General features: G+C 39.4%; 1 protein-coding gene across 4 annotated transcripts in view; it reads right to left on the minus strand.

The window, feature by feature from the left end:
• CNKSR3 (CNKSR family member 3) overlaps positions 7,999-19,459 on the minus strand; it is a 63,094-nt gene continuing 51,633 nt past the window's right edge. For all 4 annotated transcript variants that reach the window (XM_021389377.1, XM_021389373.1, XM_021389374.1 and 1 more), the window contains 6 exons: positions 18,086-18,154; positions 17,721-17,867; positions 16,084-16,208; positions 13,492-13,700; positions 12,921-13,010; positions 7,999-11,520 (listed from right to left, as the gene is read on the minus strand). In XM_021389377.1, the coding sequence (XP_021245052.1) occupies positions 11,222-11,520; positions 12,921-13,010; positions 13,492-13,700; positions 16,084-16,208; positions 17,721-17,867; positions 18,086-18,154 (939 nt within the window). In that variant the 3' untranslated portion in view covers positions 7,999-11,221. The remainder of the gene's footprint in view (positions 11,521-12,920; positions 13,011-13,491; positions 13,701-16,083; positions 16,209-17,720; positions 17,868-18,085; positions 18,155-19,459) is intronic.

Below are 19,459 nucleotides of genomic sequence, written 5' to 3' on the forward strand. Positions count from 1 at the left end.
ATTTACAGAAATCTTTATCACATTTGTTCTTATGACAACAAATCAGCCACATAAGACTATTCAACACCATTTCATTCAGTATTTCCTGAGAGGCCAACACTCCCTAAGCAAAGAGTCTTATTAAAAATGCTGTTGCCCCTCCTTGTAAGAATTATCTGTGTGGCAAGTACTCCCTCTTAAGTGATGGGCACTGCTGGCCCTAAAATGACAGTAACCAAAAGGAATGGAAATTCTCCACTATTTTGGTCAATGAGATACTTTCTGGAGCCCCATATCTTTTTACTGTTCTTTGCTTAGAAGTACACAGATATATATATATATATATATATATAATATGTATGTATATATCTAGCCAGTAAGTTCTTTGAGCAAGGCACCTCTGCATTGCTTTTTCTATTCCAAACCCAGACCCTTATCTTCTGCCATTTGGGCCTTCTGAATTTCTAATTTTTTTGCATGAAAGTGCCTAAAGTTAATTAAATCATGGATCCAGTGTGCTGTGGACATTACAGCTATACGATGCTGCTTGTTACAACACATGCATGATCTAAATAAGAGAGAGTGTAAGAAAGGGACAGAGCATAAAAAATCATAGTGAGCTTGCTTGCCAATGGCAACAAAATATCTCAGAGAAAACTAGATGCATCCTATTATCTGGAAAACTAAAGCTGTCTAATGTGTAGGAAGGAGAGTATCTGCACAACTACTGTCTCCCCTAACCCATATTACCTCCAAAAAAAACCAAAACAACAACACCCACACAATTATCTCTGTGTTAGTTTCATTATTAATTGTCTCTCATTAGCTTTTCCTATATTAAACAACCCTTCTCTACCACTGAGATTAGGTTGTTGAACACATACAATTACAGCTGCGCAAGAGAGAGGTTGAGTTTCCATTTCCCGGCCAGTGCCAAATCTCCTGACTTTGGGATGGGAGCAGGAGACACAGAATCCATCCTGTCTGAGGGATCTCCTGCCTTTGCACAACTCCCACGTCCTTCTCAGGAAGCACTGCTTGAAACATAATTTAAACTAAGCAGATCACACCTGAAAAATGTATAAAACATTATTACTTTAAAACAAAAAATTTTGAATAACTTGGTTGTAATGTACATTGTTTCTTCTATCCTCTGAATATAGTCCTAACTTATCGCAAGTCTAAAGATTGCTCGTAAAGTTTGCATATGTGAACCAAGAGGGCTGCCCTGGCACCCGAGACTCCTTCCCCTCTTCCTTTTCTTACCACTCCTTCAAAACTGCCCCATGAATACAGGAAGAAAGACCACCAGCTGCCTGCTGAAGAAAACAGCCCCTGAATAGTGTGCATCATTCAGATGATTTGTATGATTCAGTGTTTCCCATGAACTTTGCTGAAGATGCACACAAATGGTGCTTTGTGCATTTCTGAATCGAAAACATAATTAATAGTCCAAGTACATATCAAAACAACTTCTATTTGAAGAACAACTTTCCTTCTGAAATGCAGCACTGTATCTGTTACCTTACAATGGAGTTCCAGTTCTCAAACCTATTAACAGCTAGATTCACTTGTGTTTACATACTCCAGCACCTCCTTTATATATCTATTTAAAAATTGTTCTCAAAAGTTGCAGTGACCAGGGCAATGACAACAGGATCTAGTGGCAAGTTCTTCATTTTGAAAGCCACCTGATGTGATGTGCATTGGTTTTAGAGGGGGAGGGCTCAGAAGGAACAGAAAAGCCAGATGTTGCTTTCTCAGATACCACAACGCAATAAGCAGCTGCTTGTTCCTAAGCATTTCACAGAGTTAACTGCAGCTACATTTTGAAAGTTCAAGACACTCTCATTGTCTAGTAACTTGTAGGAAAATAACATGAAAAATTTCCAGATGTGGGCTGAGAGCAAATGAAAACACAAAAGCAAAATGAATGTACATTTACTTTACTCTAAGATGAAGAAATAGTGCCTCTTCTTCTCTAATTTCCCTTTCTCATTTGTTCAGAAGTTCACTTGATTCCTCTTCATCAATAAGATCCTATTTTTATTTCACCCCTTGCGTAGCCAGAAATCAAGAATGGCTCTATTAAACTAAACAGATCAGATTTGACACAAAAAAGGTGTTCTCCAGGGGACATGCAGCTGTTGCCTGAGTGCACGTGCAGGACCCATGCCAGCACAGGCCACCGTGCTTCAGCAAAGGGAGAAGGTGAATGGAATATGCACCACTGGAAACACAAAGAAACGCACACACACAAAAAAAAAACCACAGAGAAAAACAGCTAGTTGGTCTGGAGCTTTGATCATCAGAAGGAAGAGTTTGGGTTCACCCAAACAGAAAGCTACCAGAGAACCATGCATCTCTTTTTCCACCAATGGCTTGTGAGCCATACTTCTGTTTTTTATTTTCCTCATAACTGATTCTTGCTTCATCTTAGGATGCAGACATTATACACGTGCAACCTGAAGAGTTTGTGTCAGACTTGTCAGGCTGGTGCAACTCGCATCTTGCAGCTCCTGCCCTGAGTCAAGATTGTCAGATTCATCCACCCTTGCCAAAACATCTCCCATCTCACCCAGCTGCACGAGCAGCAAGCACCACATGAGACCAGAGGGTGTCCAAAATCTTTTGAAATTTGAAAACACGTCAAATATTTCCCTGGAAACAAAGAGTGAAATTCACACTTGCAGGAGTGAACTCAGGAAGATTTCACATATCAGTCAAGAGAGTCACTCCATTATTTCTGAAATTCTGGTGGTGGCTTTTTGTTCCCTGCCATTTCTTGGCAGCAATGGGAGTATTTTTCATGGCATCTTCCCATCACACACCCTCCTTTGGTCAACCACTAGGGAAATGAATCATGATACTAAAATTTGAGCCTCTTCCACATCCTGCTAGAGGATTCCCCCCACACACAGAACATATTCATCGTGAGCACAACAGCAAACTTCAATCAGAAGCAACTCAAGCACTTTTCCTGTGGCCAGGTTCACTCATGCATGAGTACCTTCAGGCATTTGTGCCTTTCTTTGCAGCATCTTGCTGCTCAACCAACCCCAGCTTCCCCATCTCCTTTCCTTTGACAAAGGCCCTTCTGCCCAATATTAGCTGAATTAAGTCCGCTCTGTACTAAAAGCCAAAACCATAGGTTGCCAAATCCTTTTTTTTTTTTAAAATAGCGTCTCCCTCACATTGCCTGTGTTAATACTATGACGTGGAGTATCTTCCAAACTGCTTTCACTCTTCCACAATTCATGTCTCTTTACTCTGTTAGCCTTTAATTCTGGGTTTCAGTCTCCCAGACTCATGTGCTGTTGAAGTATACTCAAACTCTTTCTGATCTGCAGTCTGTTGGGATCACAGTCACATCAATCAGGATCATATTGTCACTTCAGGGCACCAGGTGTATGACCCAGCCCATGACTCCCACTTCTTCCCTCCCTTACTGGTATGCAGGGGTGAGGGTTACCTTGCTCCCAGCTCATGAAACAGCAGCAATGGGGCCGGAAGGAAATTGCCTACCTGACCACCTACTCAAAGATGCTGCTGCTAGTGAAAAATCAAACCCATTCCTGAAAAAAAACTTCAAAGAGCAGCTCCTGCATGACAGCAGGAGAGCACCAGTGATGTCACCACTGCTTCTTCAAGGCTTAATGCCCAGCCGTGTTTTGGCAGCATTCCAAGCAAGCATTCCCCACTGGGAAATAATTAGATGGGCTTGATCCTAGATGTTTCTACTTCCTGTTTCTTCTGCAATCAAAAAATTTCTAGATCTGTATTTTGGGAGGTGAGCCAAGTCCATTCTCTGCTCCTGAGAGGGAGGAGAGAGCATGTGCTGCTGCAGTTGGTAGGCTTCTGCTTACCTCTTCTCTCCATGCTGACAAGGAAATGGTTTAGTGGGGTTATTGGTGGTAGGTGGATGGTTGGACTAGGTGATCTTGTAGGTCTTTTCCAACCTAGCTAATTCTGTGATTCTGTGAAATCAATAGGCAGCAGGAGAGGAACAGGCCGGAAAAGCAAGGGGGCCCCCATCCACCTTCCCAACAGGACCCGCAAATCCAAAGTTAAAAAACTCAAGAGCTAGGAGAAAAAGCAGACCTTCTTTGCTCTCCAGTGATAAAAGGACAGTTTGTTTATAGTTTGAAGGCCAACCACTGCTTGGGGTGGTTTATGCAGCTTCAAAGCAGAGTCTAAGCTAGCAGCTGAATAAGCAGAGAGGAATTCTTAGATGAACCAAGAGCTTGGAAATACCGCCTTGCAGGCAGTACTATTTTTTACCAGAGAGCTCAGACAATGAAATGAACTAGAACATGTTATAAATATTAAAAGTTTTATAGCTGTTTGCTTGTGTGATAAATTCCTGTAAAGTCCCTTGGCCTTAATTTAGGGAAGAGAAGGGTAGACAGGAATATGGGAAGGAAATAATAAATTCTGGAGATCAGTTATTTTTCTATCATACTCAGTTATACCGACTCCCACAAAAAAAAAAAACACTGAAGACAAATACAAAATACTTTTAAATTTCCACATCTTCAGTGGGACATTCAGTGAGCTTGGAGCAGACAGTCTCAGCAACAGCCACCTCATACGTAAGCCCTTGTTCATGTTTTGTAGAGAGACATTCAAAATCCCACAGCTATTCTATAGGAACCTACAATTTGATCTGGCAATACAACAACCACTGATTGAGATGCAAAAGTTTGATTGATCATTTCAGAGGTGTGAAAATCCTTAGTTTCATTGTTATTCAATATCATTTATACAGTTATTACCCATCACATAGAAGAAGGGATTTCTTTTCGGTTGCCATTTTTACCAACTTACAGATAAAGCTTTATGCACTGTTTGTGACTAAGTACTTTTATTAACTTTCACTGAAAACAAGATTTTTTTTTTAAGAAATATTTACACTGGGAGCAGCTAATGGGAGAAGGAAGAGGGAAACGTTAATAAGTAGCACTAGGAAGCATGTAGCTACTTGGAAAAGCCACTAAACAGGCATACCAGTTAAGGCTATGGCATTTTCTTTGGCTTTTAGTAATTATTTCCCAAACTAAAAAACCTCTAAGCAAAGGTCACCAGGCTCTGACAGAGGAGCTTTGAAGACTCAAGGATAAGTAGCAAGCACAGCCCACTGCTTCCTTGGGACCTCCTCTGCAGGTTGGGCCCAGCAGCTCCAAACGACCCAACCATCCTGAGAGATAGTTCACCTACAGTTGCTTGTTATTTTTCTCGCTAACTCATCTTGCTTACAGTGGCACTGTACAATGGAGATGATTACCTTTGATTCCTTGGCTGCAGCCTAGCTGCCAAACTGCCACAGCGCCCGGGGAGCTGTCATCCTCACCAGAGGCCAAGGAATGAGCAGGAACTGCAGTCACAAACCGAACCAGGGATTTTCCCTGAAAATCAGCACTGTACCTCATTTGTTCTGTGGTTAATTCTTCCATCTCCATATCCAGTTTAACAAAACATATAAGCACCAGTAGATATCTTTGCCCTCTCCCAGAAATGTGCATAAGATTAATTCCACTTCAGGGGAAAGCTAGTGGTTTACATTATCCTAAGAAAAAACTGAGGTGGCCACACAAGGAGGTTTAAAAAGAAACGTTTACATCCATCCCATGTCTTGCTAAAACAAACACATCCCTCCCACTGGCAGGAACTGGAGGACACCCAAGGGTCTGGATTTTCCCCCTCACAGAATATTTAATTCTCATTTTTCTTCCTATTGGCAAAATACATGCAACAGTCAACCTCTGCCTATTTCATATTTTGTATGTATAATTAAAAAAAATCACAACTTCTTAAAATCACAGTGACCCAACAATATGATTTTCAAACATGACCTATTACTTCTGGACCAAGTCCGAAGAAACCCAACCTAGCTAATCTTTTCGACTGCTCCATGAGGCCTAGCAGGAAATGATACAATGCTGCTGGTAGTTACCAACTACCGCAAAAGAAGGCAAAACTACTGGCTACACACACAAGAGACCTGGGTTCATATTGTGCAGGTATAGGATAGACAGGGGTTACTATTTTAAACTAATGCTGCAGAAACATAGGCAGCAGAATTTGGGAAAATATATAGATAGACATAGGCTCTTGACTGCTTATGTCATGCATCTAACAGCTTAAGTGCCACGTGTGGAGCTATAAATATCTACAGTGAGTGACTGCCCTTGTTTCACACTCAGCACCACACAAACGTAGCAGTAGAAACAAATGAGAAGAAAAGAAACTTGCGTGGGCTGCCTTCTCCATGGAGCTGCTGCTATGCTGCTGACAGGGAGTTTGACAAGGACAAGGATCCACACATTCTCTTTAGCCTTGCTTCTCTTTCTTCCTTCTCTGAACTAAGTCCTTTTGGACTGCTCTTTCTGTGTTTTAGTTGAAGGCTCTCTTAAGAGCTCTCGTCCTTTACAAAACTTTATGACTTGCAATACAACAAAAGCATCCATATATGATGGTCCAAATCTTAAAAGCAGGTGCTCCATATGCACAGTATGTGCAAAGAAAAATTTAAACTAAACAGAAGAAAGAAGCCACATTATCTTCTCAGTTCTACAGCACAACAAAATCAGTTTACTTCAAAGGACCCATAAGGCATAAGCCTTTCTAATTCATGCTACAAGATTTAGCATCAAGATCCTAGTTATATCTTGATGAAGGATCTATTGGTCTATTTAGGATGTGGCTGCAAGTACAGAGCAGTTTGTGAAGACTATCTGTGATAAAACAGGAAATAAGATTTGGACACAAATATTTTTCGTAAAGACAAAATTATTTACCCTCTCCAACTCTGAAGATAGTCAACTTCACCTCCTGTTTCCTGGCTTGGAAAAGTTTAGATATTTTTCTTCTTTCAGCTCAATGAATGCTCAGCTTATACAGACTGTTTTTAAAACAACCTGCAAACACAATCTGTTCACTGATTAGCGTAAACTCAATATTCCGTCCTCCTCTACTGGTCATCCAGAATCCATACACAGGTTAATTTCACCATCCATAGTAGCAGAGGAAACACGTGGCTTTAAGAATTGTACTGAACACTCTCTACAAGCCATTAGTATTAATTTTTATATCTTATTTCCTCTTGCACATTATTATCTAGAATAATATTTTCTTGCAGTGTTTATATATGGAAACACCCAGGTTTGCAAATACTCTACAGGCTAAAACTGAAGGCCACTCAATATTTTTGAAGAGTACATTCCTGAAACACTATATCACTATACACATATGCAAAAGTACCAAATATTTTCATTTCTGTGGTGTTTTTATATAGATATATATATTTTTTTTCAATGAATCATACCATTCTGCCACCATACCAGAGCACTCAGAGCAGAATACTGTGTGGTACTGTACTAAATATATATCTGGCTACATACATTGCACTCATTAGGAAAGTCAATCTAGGCATAGCTTTTATTACCACAGATACACATACTTACCTTCAATAGCAAGAGACGAGCCAAGTTTCTGCATAAAAACAGTTTTTAACTTGCTAACTACATTTTTTTCTGAGATTAAGCCAGCAATTATTCTTAGTTCGGTGGATTTTTCCCCCCTCTCCAAAACTACAGAGCACCCTCTACATTCATTGTACAGAGTACAGACTGAAGTGACCACAATCTAACAAGTTTAATTTCTTGGGATAAGAGTCTTCTGGAGTTAAGACTCTTCAGATGTTTCACCTCACTTTTCAATTAATATGATTCAAAGTGTTGAGTAGGAAAAAATATTACGAAAGTACAGAACAGATTTCACCCTTTCCAGATGAGATTAAAATGCAGAAGGAATTATCTGAAAAGGCTGAGTTTCTAACACTTCTTTATATACCAGATCTTCTAACAGGAACCATTACTGCAAAGAAGAACAATCCCATTCAGGAATATTATGATATTCACTGCTACAGGTCTTTGCTGCATTTTAAACCACTCTCCCAAACTAACAACAGCATTTCTCCAAAATGGTAATGATAGTGCTAAATGATCTGTGCCACTTTGCTATTTGCTAAACAACAGTTTATTAATATTGTGTTATGCGCAAAAATAGAGAAGATTAGGTGTTTCAATGTTTATTCTTTACTATGGAAGACAGGTCACATAAGAAAACAAACTATTTCAAGGAGAGAGCTTTTTTCATAGAAAAGTAAAGCTTGCTCTTAAATACATGGTTTCTACTGTTTCTTGCATTTCACGTTGGTCTTCCTACACTGATACTCATCTTTTCCCTTGCAGATAATACTAAGAATAGAGTCTGCTCCCATAAGTCTTTTCACTGCACTTCCTCCCTCCCCTATGCTTTCAAAACAAGGGAGATGGCCACATTTTAAGTCACTGTGTTGGACTGTTTCTTCCCATAAATGAAATAGTTGTATTAAAACTTTACAATAGATGGATGAAGGACAGGGTCGGGGGTACGAAGGGCACACACACATCCAATATCTACGATTCATACTGTAACTCAAAATAGCTTATCACTACTGAGAATATATATTTGAGCTTTTACATTGGGTTATCCAAGAGGAAAAATACCTCTCTTCCAAAACCAATAAAATGCCATCTTCCCAGAGAAAGACTCCTACATATCATACACTACATAATAGGGTTTGCAGCATACAGTGAGCACTAAGCAATACTTGCATACAAAAATATCAAGATGACATAGTAACTTAGTGGAGCACGGAGTAAATTCACAGTAGCAAGGATGTAGCTTTTGCAACAAAAACAGGTTTTATGGGATTCTGCTACATTTATTCTGCATACATACACTCCAATAGCCAAAGGCCCATCGACAGTGATGCATAAAACTCAAGAGGGGAGGAAAACAAACATACAAAAAGCCCACCAGCATTATTTACTTTTTCAACTGAAAAACATACATGACTTAAATGAACTACGTCATGGTTCTCGATGATCTTGGCTAACTTGCAGTGGAAACAATAATAAAACTTCCAGTAATTTCCAGAAAAGTATCTGTTTCCCCTGTTCACAAGAGCCAGACAACTCTTGCTGTAGACAATCAGCTCCTGGATGCCCTTGATGACTGACAAAAGGTCATATTCGGTACTTCAACTCAGCATGGTCAGAACATTGGAGCATGGAGAGGAGAATAGATAGTTGAGTTTTTCTTTTTTTTGTTTGTTGATACTTTTTAAGCTTGTATTTAGGCAACAAAATATTTTTAAAAGTGTCACTGCCTAAATGCTTATGAATTCCTCTTTCCTCGTAGATGAACTTATTTAAAGCTATTTGTTACATTAGATCAAGCTCCTCCCACTGCTCTTAGATCAAACTGCAAGAGAACATAACTGAACAAAGGAATCAAACTTGAGTTCTCAGTGTTTTGAAGACATGCTGAGGAGGACCCTAAGATACCAAGTACATCTATGGTTTCTTCCATATCAACATGCAAGAATGCATACACCAAGGTGCATCCTCTCCAAGTCAGGCATGTTTTCTGAACTGGATTAGTATCACTTATTTAAAACAGTTCAGCCAGTTTGGGGCTGGACAACACAGTGCCTAAAATATGGAAGTTTGAGCCCTCTTCTCAGAGGCAGGACCAAAACTGATCTAGGATTCAACTGCACTGTAACTGTGTTTGCCTGTATCTCTTCTCCACATCTGACATGGCATTTGTAGAAGAGTTGCACAGGACTACTATACTATAGTCTGCTAGGATCGAAGAGGTCCAAACCAGCCCTCACTTAAATCACCAGTGAGAAACAATTAATTGTAATTAATTCAGAACTGAATTTAACACCATGTCTCTGCAGAGCTGTAGCACAATTTCAAGAACATGTTGCAGGAGAAAGGTTACATCTTCATAACCAGAATTATGGTATGATTTTAATACGCATGTTATCAGGTACAATTCCTGCCCCAGTCCAAAGTGCAAACTAGTGCTTAACCTCCCTCTTTTCCCACCAATTATTAATTACAAATTTGACTTCTTTTCTTTAGTAAGACCAGAGGAGGAAAAGCTGTTTGCAATGTAACATCTATGAACATAGTCTTAAAATTAGTGGGGAATACCAAAGATTTTCTTTTTTCTTTGACTAATTCATGCACAGTACCGCAAACAGGAAGGTACAAACTGTTTGAGAAAAAAAATATATACAACTATATTTAACATTTAAATTAAACACAACTGTTTGCATACAAACAATCTTATGTACACTCAATTTTAAACAATACCTCTTTAATATCCTCTTTTGTTAAACAAGTTTTATTTTCCTCCCAAAATACCCAATGCTACTTTAAAATTCTGGAGGGGAAAAAATTGCGCTATATTTAAAATAGCAAGACATCTTACAATTGTTATGTATCATAGCACATTCTTTCCATAAAAACTAACACATCTTTCAAAAACTGAACCACTGTAAAATTCTCCTATGTCCAACAGGACCATCTTTAAAAGATTACTTTGGTTAACAGCAAATCATTCTTAAACAATTAAGGAAAAAAATATATACTCTTTTACCATCTCTACAGATGCATCTCCATGGTGTATTTCAACAATCCATACATCTTTATGGATGAGCACTTCAGCTGTTCAGTGCACTTTATTTGTACTGTGATTTCAATAACGCAGAAGATAAACCAGGTTGGACAGATTTACAGTTAAACTAGTCCAACTTCCAAACATCTCCAGATAAGAGATCCCTCTTCCTAAGACTTTCCTCAGATCTTGGAAATCAGAGAAAGAATGGCAATGCTAGTTCTTCATCCTCACAGGCTTGATCTCATGCAATAAGACCTTGCAACACATTGCTAAGTTGCACCAAACCACTATTTGCCTTCTTGTCTTTCCTGGTCAGGAAAGTAACACAACTTTCACTGAGCCCTACATATTGTGACATCCAGCCAGTCACATCAGCCTCTGAGCATGCAGACAGATGAAGTGCCACTGGACTTCACTGTAATAAAAAGGTTTCCCCTAAGCAGTAATGCAGATTTCAGGTCACGTGTGGCCTCTGTATCACCAAAACTTTACTCATTTCCCAGGGAACAAATTCCCAACTTTCGGCCATTAAGAATAACTTTATCTTTCTTTCCTTCTTGCACTACAAAACCCTCTGATGCATCAAAAATCACAAAGGCAAGAATATAAGATTCTCCAGGAAAAGAACACTGCATTAGTCACTATGCATCAGTTAAGCTGAAAAGCAGGGAAGTCTGACTGATGAACCAAGGCACTTGGGTAATCATCCTGTGATCAATAGTCAATGAGTCAACAATTTAAGCCTTGTGATCCAACTGACCAGTAGCGAAGGCTCTGCAGAGGAAGATTTTGTGGATGATGTAACAGAGGACTTTTTAGCACCCTCCTCTTGAAAAGGAATTGTTGCACTGTTGTGGAGGTCTGTATTCATAAAACATCGGCTGCCTCGAATATAATCCATTCCCCTTACTAACTGCTTCTCGGACATTGGCCTTGGAAAAGGGTGTTGTGTGGAGGGACTTTCTTCAATGATTGGAGGTATCCTTTCATTACTGAAGTACCTGCAGAGTACATCTTCACCTGTGGGAACACAAGGAGGAAAACCAATTATTGCTGGATTCAAAACAACTATTACTCCATTCATATTTTTTATTTTTATAATGCTCCTTAGAGATACTAATAGCACTTCCCAAATTCTGGTTACCTTTAATAACACACCTGGACATAAGCAGCTGTCAATAAAGTTATGGCTTTTAAGTGTCTTTTTTTTTTTTTTAAAGCATTTAGTACACAGAGAACACTGACTGTTAAATTCCAAATTCTCTCACTCACACACCATGACAGCCAATGTAGCCTATGTTCATGTGAACCATAAGCCAGACACAGAAAATCTCCTTGTGATGTTTCATTCAAGATGCTGTAGGCTAGGTTTTAACCCATATTTATATGCATGTAACTACCTTAAAAGCTACAAACGTTACTTTGAACAACAGAAATTAATTTTTCAGATAAAAGTGTAAGCACTTCCTTGGTTTTGATTATTGATTTGTGATGTTTTAACTCTTCCCTAGATTCCTGAACATGGCTGCTGCTAGAGACACCTAGGTTCATTCTGTGCATTAACAACAAGCAAGCAAACAAAGAAGCAAAGTAGAAAAAGAAAAGACATCACAAAATAACAGCCCTGGAACGTGGTGATCATTCTGTGAGACTTGCTACTTAGTCTGTTTCTAATATCCTTCCATGTTCATGCTTCTTATTATCAGCTTCTACATTTGTAAAAATAGTATTTCGCTCCTATTTTTCCTGGAATTACACATTCGTTTTTGTAATTGATTTAAAGAATAAACTAAAGTCATCTCTCTTATTTCCCACTCTAACAGGATTTGTAGTATTTCAGATACAAAGGAGTGAGTAGGAGGGAAGAGAAGGGCACTGCAGGAAAAAAAAAACACCATCTAATCTGACATCAGCTTTTCTGTCTCATCTGCTCTATGGCATCTTCAGAATGTTGTTTTCTAACAGCAGCAAAAAGTAACTCCTATAATGTCCTACATTTTACTTCTGAGAACAAATTTGCTTCTACAACATCTTCCAGAGTAAGCTAACCAAAGACTGATCAAAAAAGCAGTTTTTCATAAAAAGAGTAAGATTCTCCCTTGCAGAAGAAAGGGAAAGGTGTGTAAGAGAAAAAATAGTAAACCTGTGACATAAGGAGACAAGTACATATCTGCAGTAGTCATTCCCAGACTACTTTTCACATTCACATAAATTTTAAGATCGAAAAACAAAGTTTGAGCCGCAGCACTGAACAGGCTCACAAATTTCACAACTACTACCTGGCATTCCTGTTAAAACTAACACTCATCTTGGATGAGTTCAATGGTATGCAAATGCTAATTCTTCAATCCTAATTTAGGCAGTTCACTCCAACAAAATCCTAGAGAGGGATATAGGAAGAGAATGAGACAAAATCTTGCCTTTTCTTCCTGGTGCTCGTGGCCTTGAGAAGGGTTCTGCAGCTCCAATCCAATTCCCATCAGCAGGCATTGACAAGGGACGAGGTTTTCCTAAAGGCAACAGAGTGAAGGTTATGAGGAGTTCGATTAAATTTGGGGAATCCATGTTTAAATTTATACTTTTCACAGTTAAGCAAGGGGAGAAAGATACAGCAATTAGTGGAAAAATTGCAGAAAAAAATATTTCAAGATACTTCCACCAGTGGAATACAAGAAAGCATTCTGCTGAGATTAAACAGCTAGTTACACTCTTGTTCATTTACAGTGGCCATGGACATAATGACCACAAGTTACAACCACAACTTATGTGGAAATGGACAGGTATGGCATCAATGCCCAGTTGAATGGCATTCCTTAAAGAAATAACATTTAAGTGAAACTATTCTAGATGTAGAATTTCAGTCTCATTCACACTTTGCGCTGACTGCCCTTAATGTCCACCAAGTCTAAGAATTAGCTTTCTAAAACAAGTTATTCAAAAACAACTGAAATGTTTATCAGAATATCAATAGTGAAAGAGTAATGAACTCACCATATGATTGTGTTTTTTCTCTCATCTTGGCTGGCAGTATATTTGCTTCCATATGATACCCAGGCAGCTGATCAGAATCAGCAATAGTAAACCTTCGCCTTCGACTTTCCTGATCCAGAAAAGAATTGGGAGACTCGGCACCCTTGGATCCAAGTAATGGATGACTGGGTTTGCTGCCTCCTCCATATACAAAACTCCCCTTTTCATCTCTGAAAGGACAGTTTGCTTCAATTAGCAGCTTAAAAGGAATTTTTCTCTGCAAGCATGAGTAAGTTTGAAAGATAATTCTAGCCCACAGTCATGCTCCTGAAAATTGGCATTGTGCTGCAAACATGCTGAAGAAAAAAACAGGTCAGGTGATGAAAGACTTCATTAAACACATTCGCCATGAAAAAGAGAAAGTTATCCCCTTCACGCTAATTCACCTTTAACGAGCCAGTAATTTAACAGAGAAGTTTAGAGGTTCCTTTAGGTACCAGCCCTAGAAAGACTTTTGAGAATGAGACCTTAAGGCCCTAAAGGTATCAGAGTTCCCAATTCACTGCCTGGTCAGTAAACAGCTCTAGCAGAGGAGTGCATCCACAGGTTTATCCTAGTGGTTGTGGCAAGATCTAGTGTCTCCTTTGGAGGGACTATGCTTTTCAATCATGTTAAGAGGCCAGTAACTGACACTGGACATTCATCTAGCTCTTCATCCAGAAGTGGGACCCCTTTGAGAATTTCAGTAATAAATTCATAGCATATATAAACAGTTTTGAGCAATTTCTGCAGGACTCCCTTCCTAGATCTATCCTTCATTAAAGACATCCATTTTCAGAACCAGTCCTGGTTAAAATTTTAAGAAAAAGCACCTTCTAACTTAGGATTTTTCCCATTTTTTTAATCCCCTTTCCTGTATAGGCTATAATCTTGCTTGAAGCAACTAGCCAAGTCAGGCAAAAAAAAAAAAAAGTACAGTTGATTCTTTGAGTAGGTACATAGCCCAGCATTGACATTTTTCCAGTGCTGGAAGGAGGAAGCTATTTATGGAGATTCATAGACCAAAAATTACACGTAAGTGTTACACCACAACCATGTGTAAGCAGACAGCTTTCCTACAACACCACCACGTGGAGAACACGCCCTTGGGAGGATAAACAGTCAGTGCTCTCTCTTCTCCTCAGTGCCAGGAGTAAGTACTGGACCAGAAAAGGTCCATGTCAGGAAGGGAGGAGAACAGGATGATGGGGGCAGAGGGCAAACGTGACCACACAAATGTACTGCAATTTCAAAAGAGCAGCAAAACTTGTAGAAGTGAAATTAAATAACCAAATACAGTGAGAGAATTGTTCTTTTTCCCCTCTTCCTGGCTGCTACAATTTCCCACACTTTACTTAAAGGTTGAAGTCAAGTAGCAGTCCCCATGAGCCACTACCTTTCCCTGCATCATCCAGGACAAGTTTCTCAGCTCATATTGCTACATCCTTCCCTACCGACAGGATTCAGATCCAAAGGTGTTTGTAGCTAGATGTAATTGTGACTCCTTAGGAAAAATATAAACAAACCGAGCACATGTACCTAATTCACCAACACACTTAAGATGTAATGATGCAACTCTGTGATTCTGTGATTTAAGAGACCAAAACAATCTAAATTGAGTTGTTAAATCCATATACTTGTTTTTCCACTAAGACACTTCATTTTTTAAAATTAAGTATTGTGCATGCATAAACAAGAAAAACAAAAATCAAGTCAAGGTCGGTCCAACTTCAGACCCTTAGTTTGTAGGCAACCTTCCCCGGCCCTGTACAGCTCTGAAGACTACAGTAGTACAAACTCTGTCTCCAGATCAGGCCTTACATGACAGGAGACAAGCACTCCTCCCATACAAGACTTGTAGCAAAAGGTTAGCCAAGTTTCTGTACAGAATCTACGTGTACATAAAGTGTCAGGGCAGGTCAGGAAGCATTCCCCGCCTGGAAACCCTTTTGTCCACTGCTTTCTCAGGTCAGCTGGCAGGGTTCTGGCATTAGTCAACTAGGACTCAAGAACAAACAACAGTTAGACATACCATAACCTTCCCCCTTTGTACACAAAGATCTGCATTTTAATGGTTTACACCACAGGGGAAAAAATGAGGTGGAGTGAACTGACTCTCCCTTCCCTTCAGAGGGTACATTCCTGTGTTATATAATTTGCAAGTTTAACAGTTTAGAACAAGTTCTTTTCAATCCTAACTACCTTAATAGTTACTACACTTGCTAAACACAGCAGTGGAAAAAAATGACTGAAAAATGACTTCTTGGTGTGCACAGTTGGATTTAAACAAAAGTAAAAAAAAATAGCCCCACAAAACAAGGGACAACATCCATTTATATTCTGGGAATAACTCTGATCTATAGAACACACAACAGTCTTCCAACAGATCCTGGTAGTGTATGCATTTAAGACTAAGCTTACATAACCTTAGGTATTTAAGCAACTAAAATGAAGTCTGTGATCTGCATTTTCATCAAACTGATTTTTACAGAGCTCTAACTGCAAACCAACTCAGAAACAAATATAATAAAGGAGGTTTTGTTCAGTATGTTCAGTGCATGTTTATTTACATACCGAGGAGAATATGGAACAGCTGGTGGAGGGGGTATGTACAGATCCAAAATGGCTGGCTTCTCCTTTTTCACTGAGGTGTCTATGGTGCTTTCTGGTGACTGGGTTGAAGTTGGTGGAGGACCGTTCTGAAACGTTAGATAACTATCAGACATCAGCGCATTTATCATCCACAAAAAATAAAATTCAATCAGTAGTACCATTTCATACGTGTATAATTAATAAATATGTTTTAAAAAAAAAACAAGCACAATTTCTTAGCATTTTCTTTTCTCCTGGTTTTGGTTTGTTCTTCAGTCCTTCTACATAAATCCTACCACAGGTAGAATGCACTGCTTAGAGAGTATTTTGCTCCCTTCAGTTCTATTTCTCACGTAAATTCCATAGACAGAAAATGCAATAGACAAGACTTTTTTTTTTTTAATATTTTTGGGTCCATTAAAATAATGTAATTTGTTAAATATACACATGATCTGTAGAACTTACAAAGTCAGTACATATTACTTTCATTCCATAAAATCCAATGCCTGCTTCGTGGACATTGGCAGGAATACAGCAAAGTTTACCAACAATTTAATCAAGTGATAAAGGGAAGCAAAGGAAAAATGTATTTGTAATTGCTCATCTAAGTGAGTTTGGTATTTTATGTTTGTGACTCACTTCAATGTCCCCAGTCTTGTCAGGATCTTGTCTATCTCTAGAAGAGCAAAGGCCCTCTCTTTCCCATTCTTGCACTTTTTTTTTTCTGGCTCTGATTATATGACAGACATTATGCCACAAAAACAAAATACATACATTAGTGAAAGGAAAGTGGAGGGGACTGGGAGAAGAGTCAAGCATACATCCTGTACCCAGCCTGAAAGAGTATGCCTGCACTGGCACTTAAGATATCCACTGATGTATCACAGGTTGGTAAGTTATCCTTACAGCTGTGGGGAGATATGTGTCAGAACAGAAGTAGGAATGGGAATCCTCTCTGGTTTTCTTTATTTCAGGTGTTCAGTTTAGATTCAGTTAGGATATTTTCTTCAGAAAGCATTACATCCAAAGCTTTCTTTACCATTTTGGGGAATGGCTAGGTTAAAAAAATGGTTATAAAAGAGTTATGAACACCACTTTTGCTGTCTGCTTATTATTGAACCAGCAAATTGCCCAACAACTAAATGTTATTTTAAGAAGTAGTTTAAACAACTTCCTAAAAGAAAAACCTCACTCCTCCCCCACTCTTCACAAGGCTAAGAAGAGGATGAATATACTGGATAGCTGAAGTTACTTCAACAAGAAAAAAATTACTCTGCTAAATAGAAGAAGCCTTTAATATTCCATACTGATGAATTCCATACGTATCAGAAGTTTCACCTTATCTAAGTTCTTCCAGTGGCATGCTGATTAAAATGCTCAACACACCTAGTCCCTTTGTATATCACAGAGGATATCTGTGATAGCCTTATCGGGCTAAGAACATTTTCCCTTTTATCTCAGAACCAGAAGAGGACAATCACTTCACATAATCTTCCTTAAACTACACTCAAACATGAGTAACAAGGAGCATTTCCAGTATTTCTCTCTTTCAAATAAAATAATTTAAAAAATCATGGCATTCACAGCCGGACATCACAGATCTGTCAGAAGCCCATTACCTGCACCAGGGGTGGCTTCCAGCGCAGGTTCTTCAGTGGAGCAGGGGTGAAGTGGAAAGAGCCGGTTGGACGTTTCTTGAGAAGCAGCTTAACTCCAGCAGGATTCTCTCGCAACTTTGCCACCAGATTTTTTAGTTGCCACCCAACCTTTAAAAGAGTAACAATGTCTTTTATTTGATATTACTTTTCTGAAAGTGAATAAACAAACAATCCCCCTGCTAACTCAAACTCTGATTTTCCATGAACCTAAAGAAAAGATATGAAAAAGCCAAAACGAAGAAAAAAAATTGCTAACCACTTTTTTTTAGAACAGTTTTAGGAGAACAAGTGTAAGAAAAAGCGTGTAAGGGCTTTCTGTTACTTACCACGGTTTGCTGGTTAACCTGGATCACCTCATCACCAGCGTGAATCTTCTGAGATCTATCAGCAGGGGACTACAAAGAAGAAAACAGGAGTTATGTGCCTCAGTAGGCTCTCTTGTCTCTCATAACAGTTCCCAGCAGACTAAGTTAAAGGTTGTATATGTGATGCAGAACACTACTGAAAATTTCTACACAGATCACATTACATCCATTGTTGACTTAAGAATTCTACATGAATTCATCTTAGGATTTTTATTTATTTTTTTTTATACTGAGGGTACAAGAGGGTAAGGGAGAAAGCATGTGCCACGCATCAAACTGTACTTCATTCATAGAACTGTCTTCACTGTCCTTTCATCTCCAGTTTGTACTGCAGTTCCAGACAGTATTATCTGAGCTGCAGGAGACAGTCAAAAGGCTGTGTACTAGCAGGGAGGTGGAAATGGAGATAGACAGCTGGACTCAATGTGCAACCTGCATTAAATTCACAGTCTGCAGCCAAACAACCCAAACTCCCCCATCAGCACATCCAGTTAGAGGAGAAGCCAACAGTGATGAGAAATGGCTAACTGACACAAGAAAGAGTAACAGGAGAAAGAAGCCTGCACCGGGAAGCAGTTCTGCAGACTGAGGAGGAAAAAGAACCTGTAGCTGGTAAGTTTGAGTAAGGCAGCCAGACCAGCTCCCCATTGCATAACAACTACTGCAACTAAGAAAAATCACCAGGTGATAGTGGTGAGTAATTATCTTCTGAGGGGCACAGAGGCACCCATCTGTGGTCTTGACCTGCTATCTAGAGAGGTCTGCTGCTTGCCAAGGGCCTGCATCAAGGAAGTGACAGAGAGGTTCTCAGACCCTGTATGTCCCACTGACTGCTACCTGCCGCTGCTGTTTCACATAAGCACCAGTGACACAGCTGTGAGGAACATGAAGAACGTAAAGAGGAACTACAAGGAGCTGGCAGAAGCTGTGAAGAACTTGGGAGCACAAGTTGTCTTCTCTTCAATCCTCATAGTTAAAGGGATGCAGAGGGAAAAGGCTGACAGAATTAAGAAAAATCAATAAACGCCCAAGGGAGTGGTGTCATGAACAGGGCTTCAGCTACATATGCCATGGAACTAGCTTTGAGAAATCTGGTCTTCTGGGGGCAGATGGGGTTTATGTTTGAGAAAAGAGGTGGAGCATCTTTGGCAACAAGCTCTCCAATTTTGTCAGGAGGGCTTTTAACTAGAGTCACCGGGGTGGAAAAGGATCCTCAGCCCACGCCACTTCAAGGCTGATGACAGTAATGGATGTCCTGAGCCTAGCGTTGGATCACAGGCCAGGAAGACAGCATCTAAAGTGCACGATAAGGGATCAATTGGTAAATCAGCCTCA

The sequence above is a fragment of the Numida meleagris genome, chromosome 3 (assembly GCF_002078875.1).
Source record: "Numida meleagris isolate 19003 breed g44 Domestic line chromosome 3, NumMel1.0, whole genome shotgun sequence".
NCBI classification, from domain to species: domain Eukaryota; kingdom Metazoa; phylum Chordata; class Aves; order Galliformes; family Numididae; genus Numida; species Numida meleagris.